General features: G+C 36.0%; 1 protein-coding gene across 5 annotated transcripts in view; it reads left to right on the forward strand.

Moving 5' to 3' along the window:
• RNF13 (ring finger protein 13) overlaps positions 1-17,889 on the forward strand; it is a 151,121-nt gene that overhangs the window by 101,207 nt on the left and 32,025 nt on the right. For all 5 annotated transcript variants that reach the window (XM_081827631.1, XM_081827626.1, XM_081827635.1 and 2 more), the window contains one exon: positions 9,237-9,330. In XM_081827631.1, coding sequence (XP_081683757.1) covers positions 9,237-9,330 — 94 coding nt within the window. The remainder of the gene's footprint in view (positions 1-9,236; positions 9,331-17,889) is intronic.

The following is a 17,889-nucleotide window of genomic DNA, read 5'->3' on the forward strand; positions in this document are numbered from 1 at the left end:
TTTGCGTATCATTGTATAGAAATTTTACCTAAGGAAAAAAATACTGTAAAAGAAATACTAAGCTCTAACTAATGTTACATATGCTAAAGTATTTGGGGAGACATATACTGATTATCTGCAACGTACTTTGAAGTGCATTGAAAAAAAATGAGAAAGAGGTGTTTTGATGGGTAAATAGAGGGATGGAAAGATAGGTGATAAAAAGTGTAATATAGGGGCACCTGGGTGGCTCAGTCGTTAAGCGTCTGCCTTCGGCTCAGGTCCTGATCCCAGGGTCCTGGGACTGAGCCCCACATCGGGCTCCCTGCTCTGCGGGAAGCCTGCTTCTCACTCTCCCACTCCCCCTGCTTGTGTTCCCTCTCTCGCTGTCTCTCTCTCTGTCAAATAAAATCTTTAAAAAAAAAAAAGTGTAATACAATGTTAATTGTAGAATCTAGGTGGTGGGTATATGGGTATTATAAAATTTCTTCAGTTCTTCTCTGTATTTGAAAATTTTCATATCAAAATGTAAATAAAGAGTAGCATGAATGCTTGAGGTTAAGGGTGATGACACATTATCTATAAAACAGTGGCTACCAAAATATGGTCCCAGGACTCTTAATGGGTCTGTGAAGTCAGCATTATTTTCATAATAATACTAAGATATTATTTGCCTTTTGTCACCCTCATTCTCTCAGGGTTTAAAGTGGAAGTTTCTAAAAGCTACATGGTTTGTGATACAAAAACAAATTGAAGGCAGAAGCAGATAAGAGAAAACCTCTGTATTAAGATAGATACTAAAAGAGAATCACAACCATATAAAACAATCCCAGTATTCTCACTTTATTTTTTATAAAGAATATTTATAATAACATTCAAAATATTCCAGTTTATTATTATATGGACATTATAGATTAATTTGGAGAGTAAAAGCCATTTTTGAAATGTTCAGTCTTTCTGTGATGCTGTGGTATTTTTTATTTAGATCTTTTATATCCATCAGTTTAATAATTTTTTTTCTGTAAACATTTTGCATGTCTTTTGTTAGACTTTTTTTTTTTTAAGATTTTATTTATTTATTAGCACAAGCAGGCGGGAGGGATAGAGGGAGAAGCAGACTCCTTGCTGAGCAGGGAGCCTTATGCGGGACTTGATCCTAGGACCCTGGGATCATGACCTGAGCTGAAGGCAGACGCTTAATCGACTGAGCCACCCAGGCGCCCCTTTTGTTAGACTTTTGAAATTGCATTTTCTAAGTGGTTATTATTAGGATACAAGAAGATTATTGATTTTTTTTAAAACAAACTTTTAATTTTTTAATAATGTTAAGATTTACAGAAAAATTGCAAAAAAGAGCGTTCTTGTACATTCCTCATCTAGTTTCCCTCATTTTACATTACCCTGGTCCACTTGTCAAAACTAAGAAACTAACCTTGGTACATTACTAGTAAATAAACTCCAGACTTTGTATAGATTTCATTAGTGTTTCCATTAATATTCTCTTTATGTTCCAGGATCCAAAACAGGGCACCACATTTTATTTAGTTAGTATGTCTTCAGGCTCCTCTGTTCTCTGACAGTCTGTCAGTTTCAGTCTCTCTCTGTTTTTCAGAACCTTGACAGTCTTGGGGAGTCTTGGCCACGTATCCTGTGGAATGTCCCTCAATCTGATGTTTTTCTTATGATTACACTGGGTTATAGGTTTTTTTGGGGAGGCGGTAATAAGTTTTTAAAAACAGAGGTGAAGTGCCCTTCTTCTGGCAGGGTGTACATGGTATCTGCATAACATCACTAATGGTATTAACATTCATTCCTTGGTTAAGCCAGGTTTTCCCCCTTTTTTATAAAGTTAATAATTTTCTCATTTTCTATTCTATCCTTACTTCGGAAGTGAGGCACTTGTATAGCACACCCTAAAGGTGGGGAGGGGCAGACAATATCTGGAGTGGGGAGTTGGAGAGAGTATCTACTATATACATTATTTGGAATTCTTCTGTAAGAAAGATGTGCCTCTTCTTGGCATTTATTTATTTCTTCAATCATTTATTTGTATTAATATGTACTCCTGTATATTTATTTTATACTTTGGGTTATAATCCAATACCATGTTACTTGTTTATCTTGTTCAAATTTTGAACTTTGGCCAGGGAGCGCTCTGTCAAGATGGGTCATTTGTCCCTTTGATTTGATGCGTCCTTTAGTTTTTCTAATCACTTCTTCAGTATCTGGTACTATAAGAAGCTTCAGACTCATATTTTTCTTGCCCCAGCCCTAGAATTAGACATTTCTTCAAGGAGCCCTGGTTTCTTTTACTGAAGAGTTATATTTAGAAACCAAGATTTGGACACTGGACTTCATTTTTATATATTAATCTTGTATCTACAAACTTGCTGAATTCTACTCCGGTAATTTGAATTTATTGATTCCTTGAGGTTTTCAGTATAGAGCAAAAAATAATAGAAAGAATAACAAAAAATACCATTGGCAGAGTAGGAGTAGATGTAAATACCCTTAAATCAGTAAAGATTATTGACTAAAAACTGAAAATGAACATCATTAAATGGTTAACTTACTAGGAGACTTCCCTAGAAAGTCAGAAAAAACAAAAAAAGGCTACTTACTGTTGAACCTCCTATTTAACAGTATGCTGTCTTTTCTGATAAATTGAGAGAAAAAAAACTGTATAAGGATTAGAAATAAACCAAAATTTTCTTTTTCCTTATTTAATGATGAATGGGTGCTGAATTATATGTCTTTTATCTGTTGTAATGATCATTGGTTTTTTTCTCTTTTACTCTTTTTATGTTGGATTACATTATTTTGTAAATTTTAAAAATCCTTGTATTTGATTATAATGTATAAATTTTGACTTTGCATTTTGGATTACTCAGATTTCTAATACGGATCAGTTAGTTCTACACTTGTACAGATGCAAAAATCCTAAATAAAATACTAGCATTTTGAATGTCCAGATAAGGGAAAGTTTTAGTATTATGGGGCCAGAATAATCTTTTTTTAAAAATGGATTATTTTGTTTTGTTTTTTAGGGAGGGAGAGAGATAGAGAGAGGGTGAGGGAGCAAGAGAGGAGGGGGAGAGGGAGAAAGAGAATCTTAAGCCAACTCCATACTCAGCAGGGCTCAATCTCACAACCCTGAGATCATGACCTGAGCCGAAATCAAGAGTTGGATTCTTAACCTACTGAGCCACCTAGGCACCCCTAGAATAATCTTGACGTCAAAACTGGACAATCCCATGAGCACATGGAGCAGCCACTGTAGAAGACAGTATGGCAAGTCCTCAAAAAATTAAACAAATTATTATATCCAGCAACTCCACTTTGGGTGCATACCCAAAAGATTTGAAAACAGAGAGTTGGACAGATATTTGTACACCTTTGTTCATAATAGCATTATTTGTAATACCCAAAGGTGGAAGCAACCAAATTGTCCATCAGTGGATGAACAAAATGGGTTTTCAGATAAACAAAATGTGGTATAGACATACAATGGAATGTTAGCTTCAAAAACGAAGGGAATTCTGATACATGTGCAATGTAGATGAACCTTAAAGACATGCTAACTGAAATAAGCTAGTCACAAAAGAACAAATACTGTATGATTCTATTCATATGGGGTACCTAGAGTAGTCAGATTTCAGAGACAGAAGGTAGATTGGTAGTTGCCAGGGGTTGTAGGGAGGGGAGGGTGGGGAATTGTTGTTTAATGAATACAGGGTTTCGGTTTTGCAAGATGGAAAGAGTTTTATGGATGGATGGCGGTGATGGTAGCACAGTAGTGTGAATGTACGTAATGCCACAGAACCGTACACTTAAAAATGGTCAGGACAGTAAGTTTAATGTTGTGTGTAGTTTGCCATGCAGGTGACCCTTGAGCAACATGGATTTGAACCGCATGGGTCCACTTATAAGCAGTTACAAATAAATAACTAGACAAGATAAAACTAGCCCCATAAAACTAGTAACCCTTATTTTCTGTTTTCTAAAACAGCTTTTGATAAAGTTGGGATTATATATTACTTTTTGGTGAAGGTTGTTTACAAAATCATCTAGGCCTGTTGACTTTTTTCGTAGTTACCTGGACATTCAGGTGGTTGTCTACTTTTCCTACTACCACGCCCAGCGTGGAGCCCGATGTAGGGCTTGATCTCACAACCCTGAGATCATGACCTGAGCCGAAATCAAGAGTCAGACACTTACCCGACTGAGTCACCCAGGCTCCCCCTAGATTATATTTCTAAGAAATTGTCTATTTTATCTATTTTCCAGTATAGTGGAATCAAGTGCTACTCACATAACAATTTAAAGAGAATTTTTTTTAAAGAGAATTTCTACTGTATGTGAAATGAGTTCTCTTTATTCATATTTGTCCATGCCTTTCACAGTGTTTTCAGAAGTTTATCTGTTTTGTCTTTCAAAGAAGTAGACCTTGAGGGTTTTCTCTTGTTCCTTTCACTCAACAAATATTTATTTTGCATCTATGATGCACTGCTATGGGGTCCGAAGATTCATCAGTGAACCAAACTGGTAAAAATGCCTGATATAAAGCAGCTTAGATTCCAGTGGAAGTTAAATTCTAAAGTCTTCACTTTTCTTTTTTTATCTATCTCCTGAATTTCTGCTCTTTTTTTTTTCATTAGTTTCAGATGTAGAATTTAGTGATTCATCAGTTGCATATAAGGCCTAGTGCTCATTACAAGTGCCCTCCTTAATGCCCATCACCCAATTATCCCTTCCACCTACCCCCTTCCCTCCAGCCACCCTCATTTTGTTTCCTGGAGTTCAGCGTCTCTTACAGTTTGCCTCCCTCTCAATTTTCATCTTATTTTATTTTTCCTTCCCTTCCCCCATAGTCATCTGTTTTGTTTCTTAAATTCCACATATGAGTGAAATCCTACGGTATTTGTCTTTCTCTGACTTATTTCACTTAGCATAATACCCTCTAGTTCCATCTATGTTGTTGCAAATGACAAGATTTCATTCTTATTGATGGCTGAATAATATTCGTGTGTGTGTGTGTGTATATGTGCGCGTGTGCACACACACACACCACGTCTTCTTTATCCATTCATCTCTCGATGGACATCTGGGCTCTTTCCATATTTTGGCTGCTGTGGACATTGCTGCTGTAAACATTGGGGTTCATGTGCCCCTTCATATCGTTACGTTTGTATCCTGTGAATAAAAACGTAGTAGTGCAATTGTTGGGTCGTAAGGTAGCTCTATTTTCAACTTTTTGAGGAACCTCCATACTGTTTTCCAGAGTGGCTGCACCAGCTTGCATTCCCACCAACAGCGTAGGAGGGTTCCCCTTCCTCCGCATCCTCACCAACATCTGTTGTTTCCTGAGTTGTTAATTTTAGCCATTCTGACCGTGTGAGGTGATATCTCATTGTGATTTTGATTTGTATTTCTCTGATGGTCAAGTAATGTTGTGCAATTTTTTGTGTATGGTGTAAGAAAGTAGTCCAGTTTCATTCTTTTGTATGTGGCTGTCCACTTTTCCCAACACAATTTGTTCATGAATTTTTGCTCTTAGCATAATTTTCTTTCTTCTATTTTATTTGGGTAAGATTGCTTTTCTTTTTCTAGCCTGTTCAGCTGAATGCTTATTAATATTTTTCTTTCTGGTATACTCATTTAGGTTATAAATTTCTGTTTAACAATTACTTTAGCTGCAACTCATAGCTTTTGGTAAGGAATATTTGTATTTTAATTTGGCTTACATTAAAAATTTTTTTTTGTTATATAGGATGTTTCTTTACCACTCTTGATGTTTCGATCAAGAAGGGAGAACTCAAGTACTATAACTCCTAGCCCTTCTTTACCCTTTCACTCATTTGGTCTTAGGAGAGAGGACATATCTGATCTGTGTGTTGTATTTGGGAAGAATCAACCTAGGGCATGTTTTGCTCAGCTCCACCTTTCTCTTGGGATTAACCTATCTCCACCTCATCCAGGACTAGTTCTTGCATTCTAGGACTGGGTGAAGGGAAGGCCTGTCCCATTCTAGAGTTGTTTTGTTTGTATCTGGGTGGGTAAGGTAATCTAATTCTATGGTTCAGTAAAAAGTTGTATTTCTTTCTCCACTGTGTTAGGTACTCCACCTGCCTCTGTCTGCCAGTTCATGATCTTATTTCTCATGATCGTATTTCTCCATGATCATATATCCACTATGATTTCTTCTGTGACATCTGAACTATTTTAATAAAGTTTTAAATTTCCAAAATACATATATTTTTTCCATATCTTCTTTTTCTATTGATTTCTAATTCAGTTTTATTGTGGTCAGAAGACACTGTATGTTAATAGATTCTTTGGTTATTTCCAAAGACCTGCTTTGTGGCTAAATTTTGTGAACATCCCCCACATATGTGAAAAGAATTATGGAGTGCAGAGTTCTAGGTATGTACATTAGTTTGCGCTTGTGCAACTGTTTTGTATAGTCTTTTTTCAAAAAATATTTTTAAAACCGTTTTATCGAGATAGAATTCACATAACATAAAATCGACCCATTAAAAGTACGTAATTCAGTGGTCTTTAGTATATTCACAGAATTGTGCAATCATCACAGTTCTCTACAGTTTTTGTACTCTTGTGTTTTCTAAAACAATACTAGGCAATAGAACAATACTGTGAAGCCACATTTATTGTAATTTTAAATTTTTTGGTAGCCAAATTAAAAAGATAAAAAGTAACAGGTGAAATTAATTTAAATACTAAATTTAACCTGATAAATCTAAAATGTATTTCAACATTCAGTTAATACAAATAACTATAAAATATATTTTACATTTACTAAGTATTTACAATCTGGTGTATATTTTATACTTTTATAGCAAATCTCAAATGATAACTAATCACATTTCAAGTGCCTAGTGGCTATCATATTGGGCAGCATAGGTCTGTAGTCTAATTTTTTTCTCTGCTTCAACTGTAAATTACTGAGCTCGTGAATGCCCATAATTTTGTCGTTTTTCTAGGATTTTTTTTTTAATCATTGTCATGACTACCTCCTAATGATGATTTTTGTCTTAAGTTCTGTTTTACTTGATACATCAATTTTTCTTTTTCTTGTATTGCCATGGTATATCTTTATTCCTTTATTTTTTACCTTTATATTTTTCTTAATGTGTCATTAAGTTTTAATTTTTTGTCTCATAAATAGCATATGTTTGGAATTTTTTCTTTATCCAATATGATGTACTCTTCAAAAAAAACAACTGGTGAATTTAATCTACTTATATTTTTGTGATTACACATATATTTGGAATAATTTCTATTGCTTACATTTTATTATTTTTTCTTCTTTGCAGATTTGGATTACTCAACTCTGTCTCGGTCTTTCTCCTACTGGTTTAAAAATTTAAATTATAGGGTTGTTATTCTAGTGGTTCCTATTCAGTTTTTTTAATAATCACTTTTGAGGTATAATTAACATATAATAAATTGCACATATTTAAATTATACAATTTGGTAAGTTTTGAGACACACACACACACGCCTACCTGTGAAATCGCTACCACAATCAAGATACTGAAATATCAGTCAACTCAAAAAACTTCCTCAAGCTTCATAATCATCCCTCGCTCTCACCCCTTCACGTCCTCATCCTTTTCCCACCCCCCCATCCCTAACACAGATCTGCTTTTGGTCATTATATATTAGTTGCCATTTTTTTCAGCTTTATACACATGGAGTCATATATTATGTACTTTTCTGTGTCTGCCTTCTTTTTCTCAGGATGATTATTTTGAGATTCATATATTTTATTGAGTGTATTGATTCATTTTTTTTAACCCAGTTATATTTGATTATATAAATATATCACAGTTTATCCATTTACCTGTTGATAGACATTTGAGTTGTTTCTGGTTTTTGGAGATTACAAATAAAGCTGACATGGACATTTGTGTACAAGTTGCTATATGAATTGGTACTTTCATTTCCATTGGGTAAATATAAGTAGAAGTGGGATGATTGAGTCATATGGTAAATGTGTGTTTAAAGTTATAAAAAAGCCATCAGCATTCTCAAGGGGTTATACCAGTAGCATATCAGCGCCAGTTCCTCTGCTTCCTGGCCAACACTTGATGTAGTTAGTCTTTTTTTTTTTTTCTTTAAGGTTTTTATTTTATTTTATTTATTTGACAGAGAGAGACAGCAAGAGAGGGAACACAAGCAGGGGGAGTGGGAGAGGGAGAAGCAGGCTTCCCGCTGAGCAGGGAGCCCAATGCGGGGCTCCATCCCAGGACCCTGGGATCATGACCTGAGCCGAAGGCAGATGCTTAACGACTGAGCCACCCAGGCGCCCCATAGTTACTCTTTTTAATTTTAGTCATTTTCATGGGGTGTATAGTGGCATTTGTGATTTGAACTGTCATTTGTCATTGACTAATTATGTTGAGTATCTCTTCCAGTGCTTATTTTCCATGCAGCTGTCTTCTGTGATGAAGCGTTTATTCAGATATTTTGTCCATTTTTTTTTTCTATTGGTTTGCTTGTTTGGTTTTTTTTTTTTATTTTGAGTTCTTCATAAATTCTGGATACAAATCCCTTATCAAATATGCAATTTGCAAATCTTTTCTCTCAGTCTGTGGTTTGTCTTTTATTTTTTAAGTGTCTTTTGAGGATAGAAGTCCTTAACATTGATACAGTCAAATTTATCAGAATTTCCGTTTTATGGATGTAACTTTGGGCATTTGGCTCTGGCCCTGTAGACTTCCTTTTCATTCTTGCAAGCAGAGTCACTTATATTTGGAAATATTTTGCATATTTTATCCAGCATTTCTGAGTATTTGTAGTACAGGCGTTTTGTAGTACTTCTATTCAGTTTGCTGCTTACAACTGGAAGTGCAGTAACTAATAAATGTATGTTTGAAAACTTTATTAGTTTGTAACTTATAGAAATTTCAACTCTGCCTTCTTCTTGATCCAGTGGAGTCTTTGTAACCTGTGGTCTATCATTTATATTTATAAACAAACAGTTCTGTGTTATTTATAATGTTTCTGTTGGAGTAGATAAAGATAACTTAGGTCAATGATTAAAAATTCAAAGGATAATTTGAGGTGAACTGTTCACTTATGTAATTAGTGCTTCAATTAATGATACTGCAATTGGGGTTTAAGTAAATTGAATTGATTTACAGCAGCTATCCAGAAACATGTCTGTTATTTTAATGGCCATTTTCTATTTGCATGTTTAATATCTGATTTGTTTTTTGTTTCTTTATTTTTAGATTACAAAATTCATCCAGGACAGACATAGAGCTAGAAGAAACAGACTTCGTAAAGATCAACTTAAGAAACTCCCCGTACATAAATTCAAAAAAGGTAAGTGAATATTTTTATTCTCTAAATAATCACCATAAGTTTATTTAAGAATACGTGGTGACCTTACTCTAATACTGCCTTCTGAGTCCTTGCCATATACTATGCCTATTACTCTGTTAATAGTGAGTGAATGTGAGAGATGGTCTTTTGCTGTGGTGTATGCTGGTGAAGGCAAGAAGGGGGTAAATGGTCTGCAGAGAATTTACAAACAATAATGAATCTGACCAAAATGCTTTTTATTATCACCATATGCCAGCAGTTCTGAACCTAAATGGATAAAATACTTCTGTGCGTTAATATGATCCACTCCCACTAACCCTCCTTGCACTCTCTCTCCCACCATACACTACTGTATTAACATTGCATTAACTAAATATGTAGTTAATAGTGTTGCACTAACTAAACACACATGTGGCTATTATGTGTCAATATATTTTAAATGTATCAACTCATTTAATTTTCCTATTTCTATGAAATGGGTACTTTAATGGGCATTATGGATGAGGAAAGAGAGGATCAGAGAGGCAAAAAACTTTAATGTCACACAGCTAGTCCTGACAGAGCTGGGGAGGGGTCTAATAATCTAGTCAGTATAATTTCTCCTTACCTGTGCTTTAGTACATGCTTGTTAAACCCTTTTGGCTAGTAGCCCCAGACTTTTCAATTCCATATACCAGTGAAAGTGTTCTGGTTTTTAGTTCAGATAAAAATGCATAGAGAGGAGAAATGGTAAAGGCATTAAAATTTAGTTCTACCAAAACTTTATTTTGCAAGTGATAAAGTGTTTTAAAAAACCTTCCATTTACAGTAACGGTTATTTTATTAAAAATATAACATTAACAAAAAATAGGAAAAGCCACATGTTAAAAGGAATAAACAGAGACATTTATAAAAATGTACTACACTGTCCTCATTCAGTGTGGAGTAAGTAAAAGTTATTCTTAGGCCAGAAGTGGTTTGAGGATTGGCTTTAGGAATCACGTTTATTTTTATGCTTCCTAAACCCAGAAAAGAAAAGGTTTATATTGTCCTGGGCATGCATAGTTGGTTTTTCATCTGAGTAAGATGAGTAGCCATTACAGGATTTTGAGCAGGTGAAAGGTAATATGTAAATTAAATGTTAAAAGGGTCTTTCTGCTGCTACATTAAGAATAGGGTGTAGAGGGTCAAGGGTATAAACAGACAAGATAAGAGGCCATTGCAATAATCCAAGTGAGATATGAATATGGCTTGGACTGAGTGGTAACAGTGGAGGAGGTGAAGAAATCTTAAATTCTGGATATATTTGGAAGATGGAAATACCCTGGATTTATTAATGGTCTAGATTGGGGGAGAGAAAACAAGGATGACGCCAGAGTTTTTAGTCTTAGCAACAGGGTGGCATTGCCTTAAATAGAGATAAGGATGGTTAATAAGTGGTGGAGCAGGTTTTGGGGGAAAATTGGGGAAATTAGTTTTGGACATGTGGAATTTCAGATGTCTAGTAGACATTATAAATGAGTCTGGAGTTTAAGAGAAGGATCTGAACTGGAGGTGTTGTATAAAGATGTATTTAAATCATGAGTCTGAATGACAGTACCAAGAGAATGAGTATAGGTGGATGGAAGAATACCAAAGACATACTGGGATATTCCAACATTAAGTAAGGAAGAAGAGGAATCAGCCAGCAGTGGAGATGGAGCAGGAATGACCGGTTTATATATAAGGGGAAAATCAGAAAAGAGTGCTTTGCCAAAAACCAAAGTGATGCAGATCTGTCAAAGAGCAAGGAGTGATAGAACCTGTGTCACGTGCTCCTGATAAATAAGGAAGATGAGAGCCAACAGTTGACCATAAGAAGTTATTGATTATCTTGGGGGCGCCTGGGTGGCTCAGTCGTTAAGCGTCTGCCTTCGGCTCAGGTCATGATCCCAGGGTCCTGGGATCGAGCCCCGCGTCGGGCTCCCTGCTCCGCGGGAAGCCTGCTTCTCCCTCTCCCACTCCCCCTGCTTGTGTTCCCTCTCTCGCTGTGTCAAATAAATAAATAAAATCTTTAAAAAAAAAAAAAAAAGAAGTTATTGATTATCTTGATGAGCAGTTTTGACCAGCCAAAAACCCGAGATTGTGGTGGGTTTAGGAGAGAATGGAAGGAAAAGGATCAGAGACAGTAACTGCAGACAACTTTTTCAAGAAATTTAACTAAAAGCGGAAGAAATGTGGTAGCAGTTGGTGGAGAAGTTGGGTTAAGACATAGTAGCACGTTTACTGAAGGAAATTGATGATATGGGTGACAGATGGGAGAGTTGCTGTAATACTGTCTTTGAGAAGGCAAGAAGGAATGGGATCTGGTGCACAAATAGGTGGACTAGCCTTAGGATGTAGCATGGAGAGTTGAGCTCTGAGGGAAGGTAGAATATGTGGATGCAAAATTCTGGGACATGGGTATTTATGGTGGTAAGTCTGTGGAAGTTGGCTTTACTTCCATTTTTCTCAGTGAAGTAGGAAACAATAGTTAACTGAAGATGAGGATGGGAGAGGAGACGCTGGAGGTTTCAGAACAGAAAGGTATAAAATATTTCTAGGAGAGTTAGTGGGCAAATGTATGATTACCTGGCAGCCCGAACCTCCCTTTAGGGTTTATGGTTATGAACCAGTCAACATAACTATGTTTTTTTCTAGCTGTATTCATCTGTGTGGACTGGTGTTTTATCCTTACCATCCCGTTTTTTTTTTTTTAATGTGAAGTATAACATATTTTTACAAAAAGTATCCAAGATACATATTTCTGGAAGCATCCAGTTCAAGAAATAGAACAGTACTGGCGCCCCAGAAACTACTGTGTACCCTTCTGGATCATAATACATTCCTCACTGGAAGTAATCAGCCAGGCTTCTGATAATCATATTAGGTTTTACCACCTATGTATTCATTCCAAAACAATATGATTGAATTTTTCCTGTTTTTGAATTGCATTTTTTAGAAGTTTTTATTTTAATCACCAGGGGTTCATCATGACAAGTGTACTTCTTAATTCCCATCACCTATTTTCACCCATCTCGCCACCAACCTCCCCTCTGGTTAACCCTCTGTTTGTTCTCTGTAGTTAAGAGTCTGTTTCTTGGTTTGCTTTTCTCTCTTTTTTCCCCCCTTTGCTTTTTGTTTCTTAAATTCCACATATGAGTGAGATCATATGGTATTTGTCTTTTTCTAACTTCTTTTGCTTAGCATTATACTCTCTAGCTCCATCTATGTTGTTGCAAATGACAAGATTTCATTCTTTTTTATGGCTGAACACTATTTCATTGTATATATACACCACATTTTCTTTATCCATTCATCAGTTAATGGACACTTGAGCAGCTTCCATATATCTTGGCTATTTTTTCTTTTTAAAGATTTTATTTATTTATTTGACAGAGACACAGCGAAGAGAGGGAATACAAGCAGGGGGAGTGGGAGAGGGAGAAGCAGGCTTCCTGCCGAGCAGGGAGCCCAATGCGAGGCTCGATCCCAGGACCCTGGGATCATGACCCGAGCCGAAGGCAGACCCTTAACAACTGAGCCACCCAGGTGCCCCATTGGCTATTATTCATAATGCTGCTATAAACATTGGGGTGCATGTATCCCTTTGAATTAGTGTTTCTGTATTCTTTGGGTTAATACCCAGTAGTGTGAATGCTGGATTGTAGGGTAGTTCTATTTTTAACTTTTTGAGGAACCTCCATACTGTTTTCCAGAGTGGTTGCACCAGTTTGCAATCGCAACAATAGCGCAAGAGGCTTCCTTTTTCTCCACATCCTCCCCAACCCACCTTTGTTTCTTGTGTTGTTGATTTTAACCATTCTGACAGGTGTGAGGTGATGTCTCATTGTAGTTTTGACTTGGATTTCAAGTAATGTTGAACATTTTTCATGTATCTGTTGGTCATCTGTTTATCTTTTTTGGAAATGTTTGTTCATGTCTTCTGCCCATTTTTAATTGGATTATTTGTTTTTTGGACATTGAGGGTTTTTTTGGATTTGCTGTTTTTCTTTTTCTTTTTTTAGTGGGCATTGAGTTTTTATAAGTTCTTTATATACTTCGGATATTAACCCTTTATTGGATATGCCATTTGCAAATATCTTCTCCCATTCAGTAGGTTGCCTTTTAGTTTTGTTGATTGTTTCCCTTGCTGTGCAGAAGTTTTATTTTGATATAGCCCAGCAGTTTATTTTTGCTTTTGTTTCCCTTGCCTCAGGAGACATACCTAGAAAAACATTTCTATAGCCAGTGTCAGAGAAATTACTGCCTGTGTTCTCTTCTAGGATTTTTATGGTTTCAGGTCTTACATTTAGATCCTTAATCCATTTTGAGTTTATTTTTGTGTATGATGTAAGAAAGCCAATTTCATTCTTTTGCATGTGGCTGTCCAGTTTTCCCAACACCATTTGTTGAAGAGACTGTCTTTTTCTCATTGCATATTTTTGTCTCCTTTGTCAAAGATTAATTGACCATATAATCATGGTTTTATTTCTGGGTTTATTTCCATTCTATTCTGTTGATCTATGTGTCTGTTTTTGTGCCAGTACCATACTGTTTTGATTACTACAGCTTTGTACTATATCTTGAAAAATTCAGGATTATTATACCTCCAGGTTTCTTCTTCTTTTTCAAAATTCCTTTGGCTATTTGGGGTCTTTTGTGGTTCCATACAAATTTTAGGATTGTTTGTTCTAGTTCTGTGAAAAGTGCTGTTGGTATTTTGATAGGGATTCCATTAAATTCATAGATTGCTTTGGGTGGTATGGACATTGTAACAATATTTGTTCTTCCAGTCCATGAGCATGGAATATCTTGCCATTTCTTTGTGCCATCTTCAATTTCTTTTATCAGTGTTTTATAGTTTTCAGAGTACAGGTCTTTCTCCTCCTGGGTTAAGATTATTCCTAGGTATTTTATTTTGGGTGCAATTATAAAGGGGATTATTTTCTTAATTTCTCTTTCTACAGCTTCATTATTAGTATATAGAAATGCAGTGGATTTCTGTATATTGATTTTGTATCTTGCAACTTTACAGAATTCATTTATTCTAGTAGATTTTTGGTGGAGTCTTTGGGGTTCTTTGTATAATAATATCATGTCTTCTGCAAATAGTGAAAGTTTTACTTCTTCCTTACCAATTTGGATGCCTTTTATTTCTTTTTGTTATCTGATTGCTGTGGCTAGGACTTCCAGTACAACGTTGAATTAAAGTGGTGAGAGTGGACATCCTTGTTCTGTTCCTTACCTTAGGAGAAAAGCTCTCAGTTTTTCCCTGTTGTGTATGATGTTAGTTGTGGGTTTTTCCTATATGGCCTTTATTATGTTGGTATATGTTCCCTCTAAACCTACTTTCTTGAGGGTTTTTATCATGAATGGATGTTGTATTTTGTCATGCTTTTTCTGCACCTATTGAAATCATCATATGATTTTTATCCTTTTATTGATATATCAAGTTGACTGATTTGTGAATATTGAGCCACCCTCGCATCCGGGAATAAATCCCACTTAATCGTGGTGAATGATTTTTTTTTAATGTGTAGTTGGATTTGTTTTGCTAATATTTTTGTTGAGGATTTTAACATATGTGTTCATCAGAGACACTGTCCTGTAGTTCTCTTTTTTGTGGCATACTCATCTGGTTTTGGTATCAGGATAATTCTGGTCTCAGAATGAATTTAGAAGCTTTCTTTCCTCTTCTGTTTTTTGGGATAATTTGAGAAGAATAGGTATTAACTGTTCTTTAAAATGTTTCATAGGGGGCCTGGGTGGTGCAGTCGATTAAGTGGGCAATTCTTGGTTTCGGCTCAGGTTGTGACCTTAGGGTCGTGAGATGGAGCCCTGTGTTTGGCTCTGCGCTCAGTGCGGAATCTCTTTGAGACTTTCTCCCTCTGCCCCTCCCCGCTTCAAATACATAAATCTTAAAAATAAAATGAAATAAAATGTTTCATATAATTCACCTGTGAAGCCATCTGGTCCTGGATTTTTGCTTGTTGGGAGTTTTTTGATTACTAATTCAATTCCATTCCTGGTAATTGCTTTGTTCACATTTTCTATTTCTTCCTGATTTTGGAAGGGTATGTGTTTCTAGGAATTTATCCATATCTTCTAGATTGTCCAAATTGTATATTCTCTTACAATCCTTTGTATTTCTGTGGTGTCAGTTGTTATTTCTCCTCTGTCATTTCTGATTTTGAGTTCTCTCTCTTGTCTGACTGAAGGTTTATCAATTTTGTTGATTTTCTCAAAGAACCAGCTCCTGATTTCATTGGTCTGTTCTATTGTTTTGTTTTGTTTTGTTTTAGTTTCTATGTCCTTTATTTCTGCTCTAATCTTTATTATTTTCTTCCCTCTGCTGGTTTTGAGTTTTGTTTATTCTTTTTCTAGTTCCTCTAGGCGTAAAGTTAGATTGTTTGAGATTTTTCTTGCTTCTTGAGTTAAGCCTATATTGCTTTACACTTACCTCTCGTAACAGCTTTTGCTGGATCACAAAGATTTTGGACCACTGTGTTTTCATTTTCACTTGTCTCCATGTATTTTTATTTCTTCTCTGATTCTTGGTTGACCCATTCATTGTTTAGTAGCATGTTATTTAACCTCCATGTATTTGTGCTCTTTCCAGATTTTTTCTTCTGGTTGCTTTGTAGTTGTACATTGTTGTGGTCAGAAAAGATGCGCAGGGGGGCGCCTGGGTGGCTCAGTCGTTAAGCGTCTGCCTTTAGCTCGGGTCATGATCCCAGGGTCCTGGGATTGAGCCCCATGTTGGGCTCCCTACTCTGCGGGAAGCCTGCTTCTCCCTCTCCCACTCCCCCTGCTTGTGTTCCCTCTCTCGCTGTGTCTCTCTCTATCAAATAAAATCTTTTAAAAAAAAGGAAAGAAAGAAAGAAAAAGATGCGCAGGGTATGACTTCAGTCTTTTTGAATTTATTGAGACTTGGTTTCTGGCCTAATATGTGATCTATTCTGGAGAATGTTCCATGTGCACTTGAAAAGAATGTGTACTCTGATGTTTTAGGATGGGATATTCTGAATATATCTGTTAAATCCATATGGTCCAATGTGTCTTTCAAAGCCACTGTTTCCCTTTTTTTTTTTATTTTAATCTGTTTGGGTGATCTAGCCATTCATATAAGTGGGGTGTTAAAGTCCCCTATTATTGTATTACTATTGATTAGTTCCTTTATGTTTGTTATTCGCTGCTTTATGTATTTGGGTGCTCCCATGTTGGATGCGTAACTATTTACAATTGTTATATCTTCTTGTTGGATTGTTCCCCTTATAATTATATAGTGTCCTTCTTTGTCTCTTGTTACAGTCTTTGTTTAAAGTCTATTTTGTCTAAGTATTGTTACCCTGGCTATTTTTTACTTCCATTTTCATGGTAAATGCTTTTCCATCCTTTTACTTTCGATCTACATGTGTCTTTAGATCTGAAATGAGTCTCTTGTAGACAGCATATAGATGGGTTTTGCTTTTTATCCATTCTGTTACCCTGTGTCTTTTGGATTGGAGTGTTTAGTCCATTTATATTTGAAGTAATTATTGATAGGTATGTACTTACGTACTCATTGCCACTTTGTTACTTGTTTTATGGTTTTGTAGTTCTTCTCTATTCCTTTTTGTTCTTTTCTCTCAGTTTGCTGGTTTAGTGATATACTTGGATTCCTTTATTTTTTGCATATTACTGGTTTTTGATTTGTGGTTATCATTAGGTTTGTATGTAACATCTTTTGCAGATAGCAGTCTGTATTACGTTGATGACTGCTTAAGTTTCAACCCATTCTTTTTTTTTTTTTAAAGATTTTATTTATTTATTTAACAGAGAGAGAGATAGCGAGAGCAGGAACACAAGCAGAGGAGTGGGAGAGGGAGAAGCAGGCTTCCCGCGGATCAGGGAGCCCGATGCGGGGCTCGATCCCAGGACCCTGGGATCATGACCTGAGCCGAAGGCAGATGCTTAACAACTGAGCCACCCAGGCGCCCCTCAACCCATTCTTTACTCCTCTCCCCCTTCTGTACTCCTATACCTTTTTTAGGTATATGGTGTCAAACTTTACATCCTTTTATTTTATGAATCTCTTGACTGATTTTTATAGATATACTTAATTTTACTTTTCTCACTCCTGCTTATGGTCTTTCCTTTCCACTCAAAGAGTTCCCTTTAACATTTCTTGTAGCACTGGTTTAATGGTGATGCATTCCTTTAAGTTCTGTTTATCTGGGAAACTCTGTCTCTCCTTCTATTCTGAATGATAGCCTTGCTGGATAGATAAAAAAAAGGTTGTAGGACTTATATTTCCCAGTTCAAAATATACTGCAAATCTAAACTAATCAAAACAGTGTAGTACTGGCATAAGGACAGATCTACAGACCAATGGAAGAGACTGGAGAGTCTAGAAATAAACCCATATATCTGTGGCCAATTTTTGTGAGAAGGGTGAAAGACCAGTGAGGAAAGAATCTCTTCAACAAATGGTGCTGAGACTACTATATTCCCATGCACAATATATATAAAAACTTGGAGCCCTATCTCACACTATATATAAAAATTAACTCAAAAATA

The sequence above is a fragment of the Leptonychotes weddellii genome, chromosome 1 (assembly GCF_054177405.1).
Source record: "Leptonychotes weddellii isolate Sample4059 chromosome 1, ASM5417740v2, whole genome shotgun sequence".
Classification (NCBI taxonomy): Eukaryota; Metazoa; Chordata; class Mammalia; order Carnivora; family Phocidae; genus Leptonychotes; species Leptonychotes weddellii.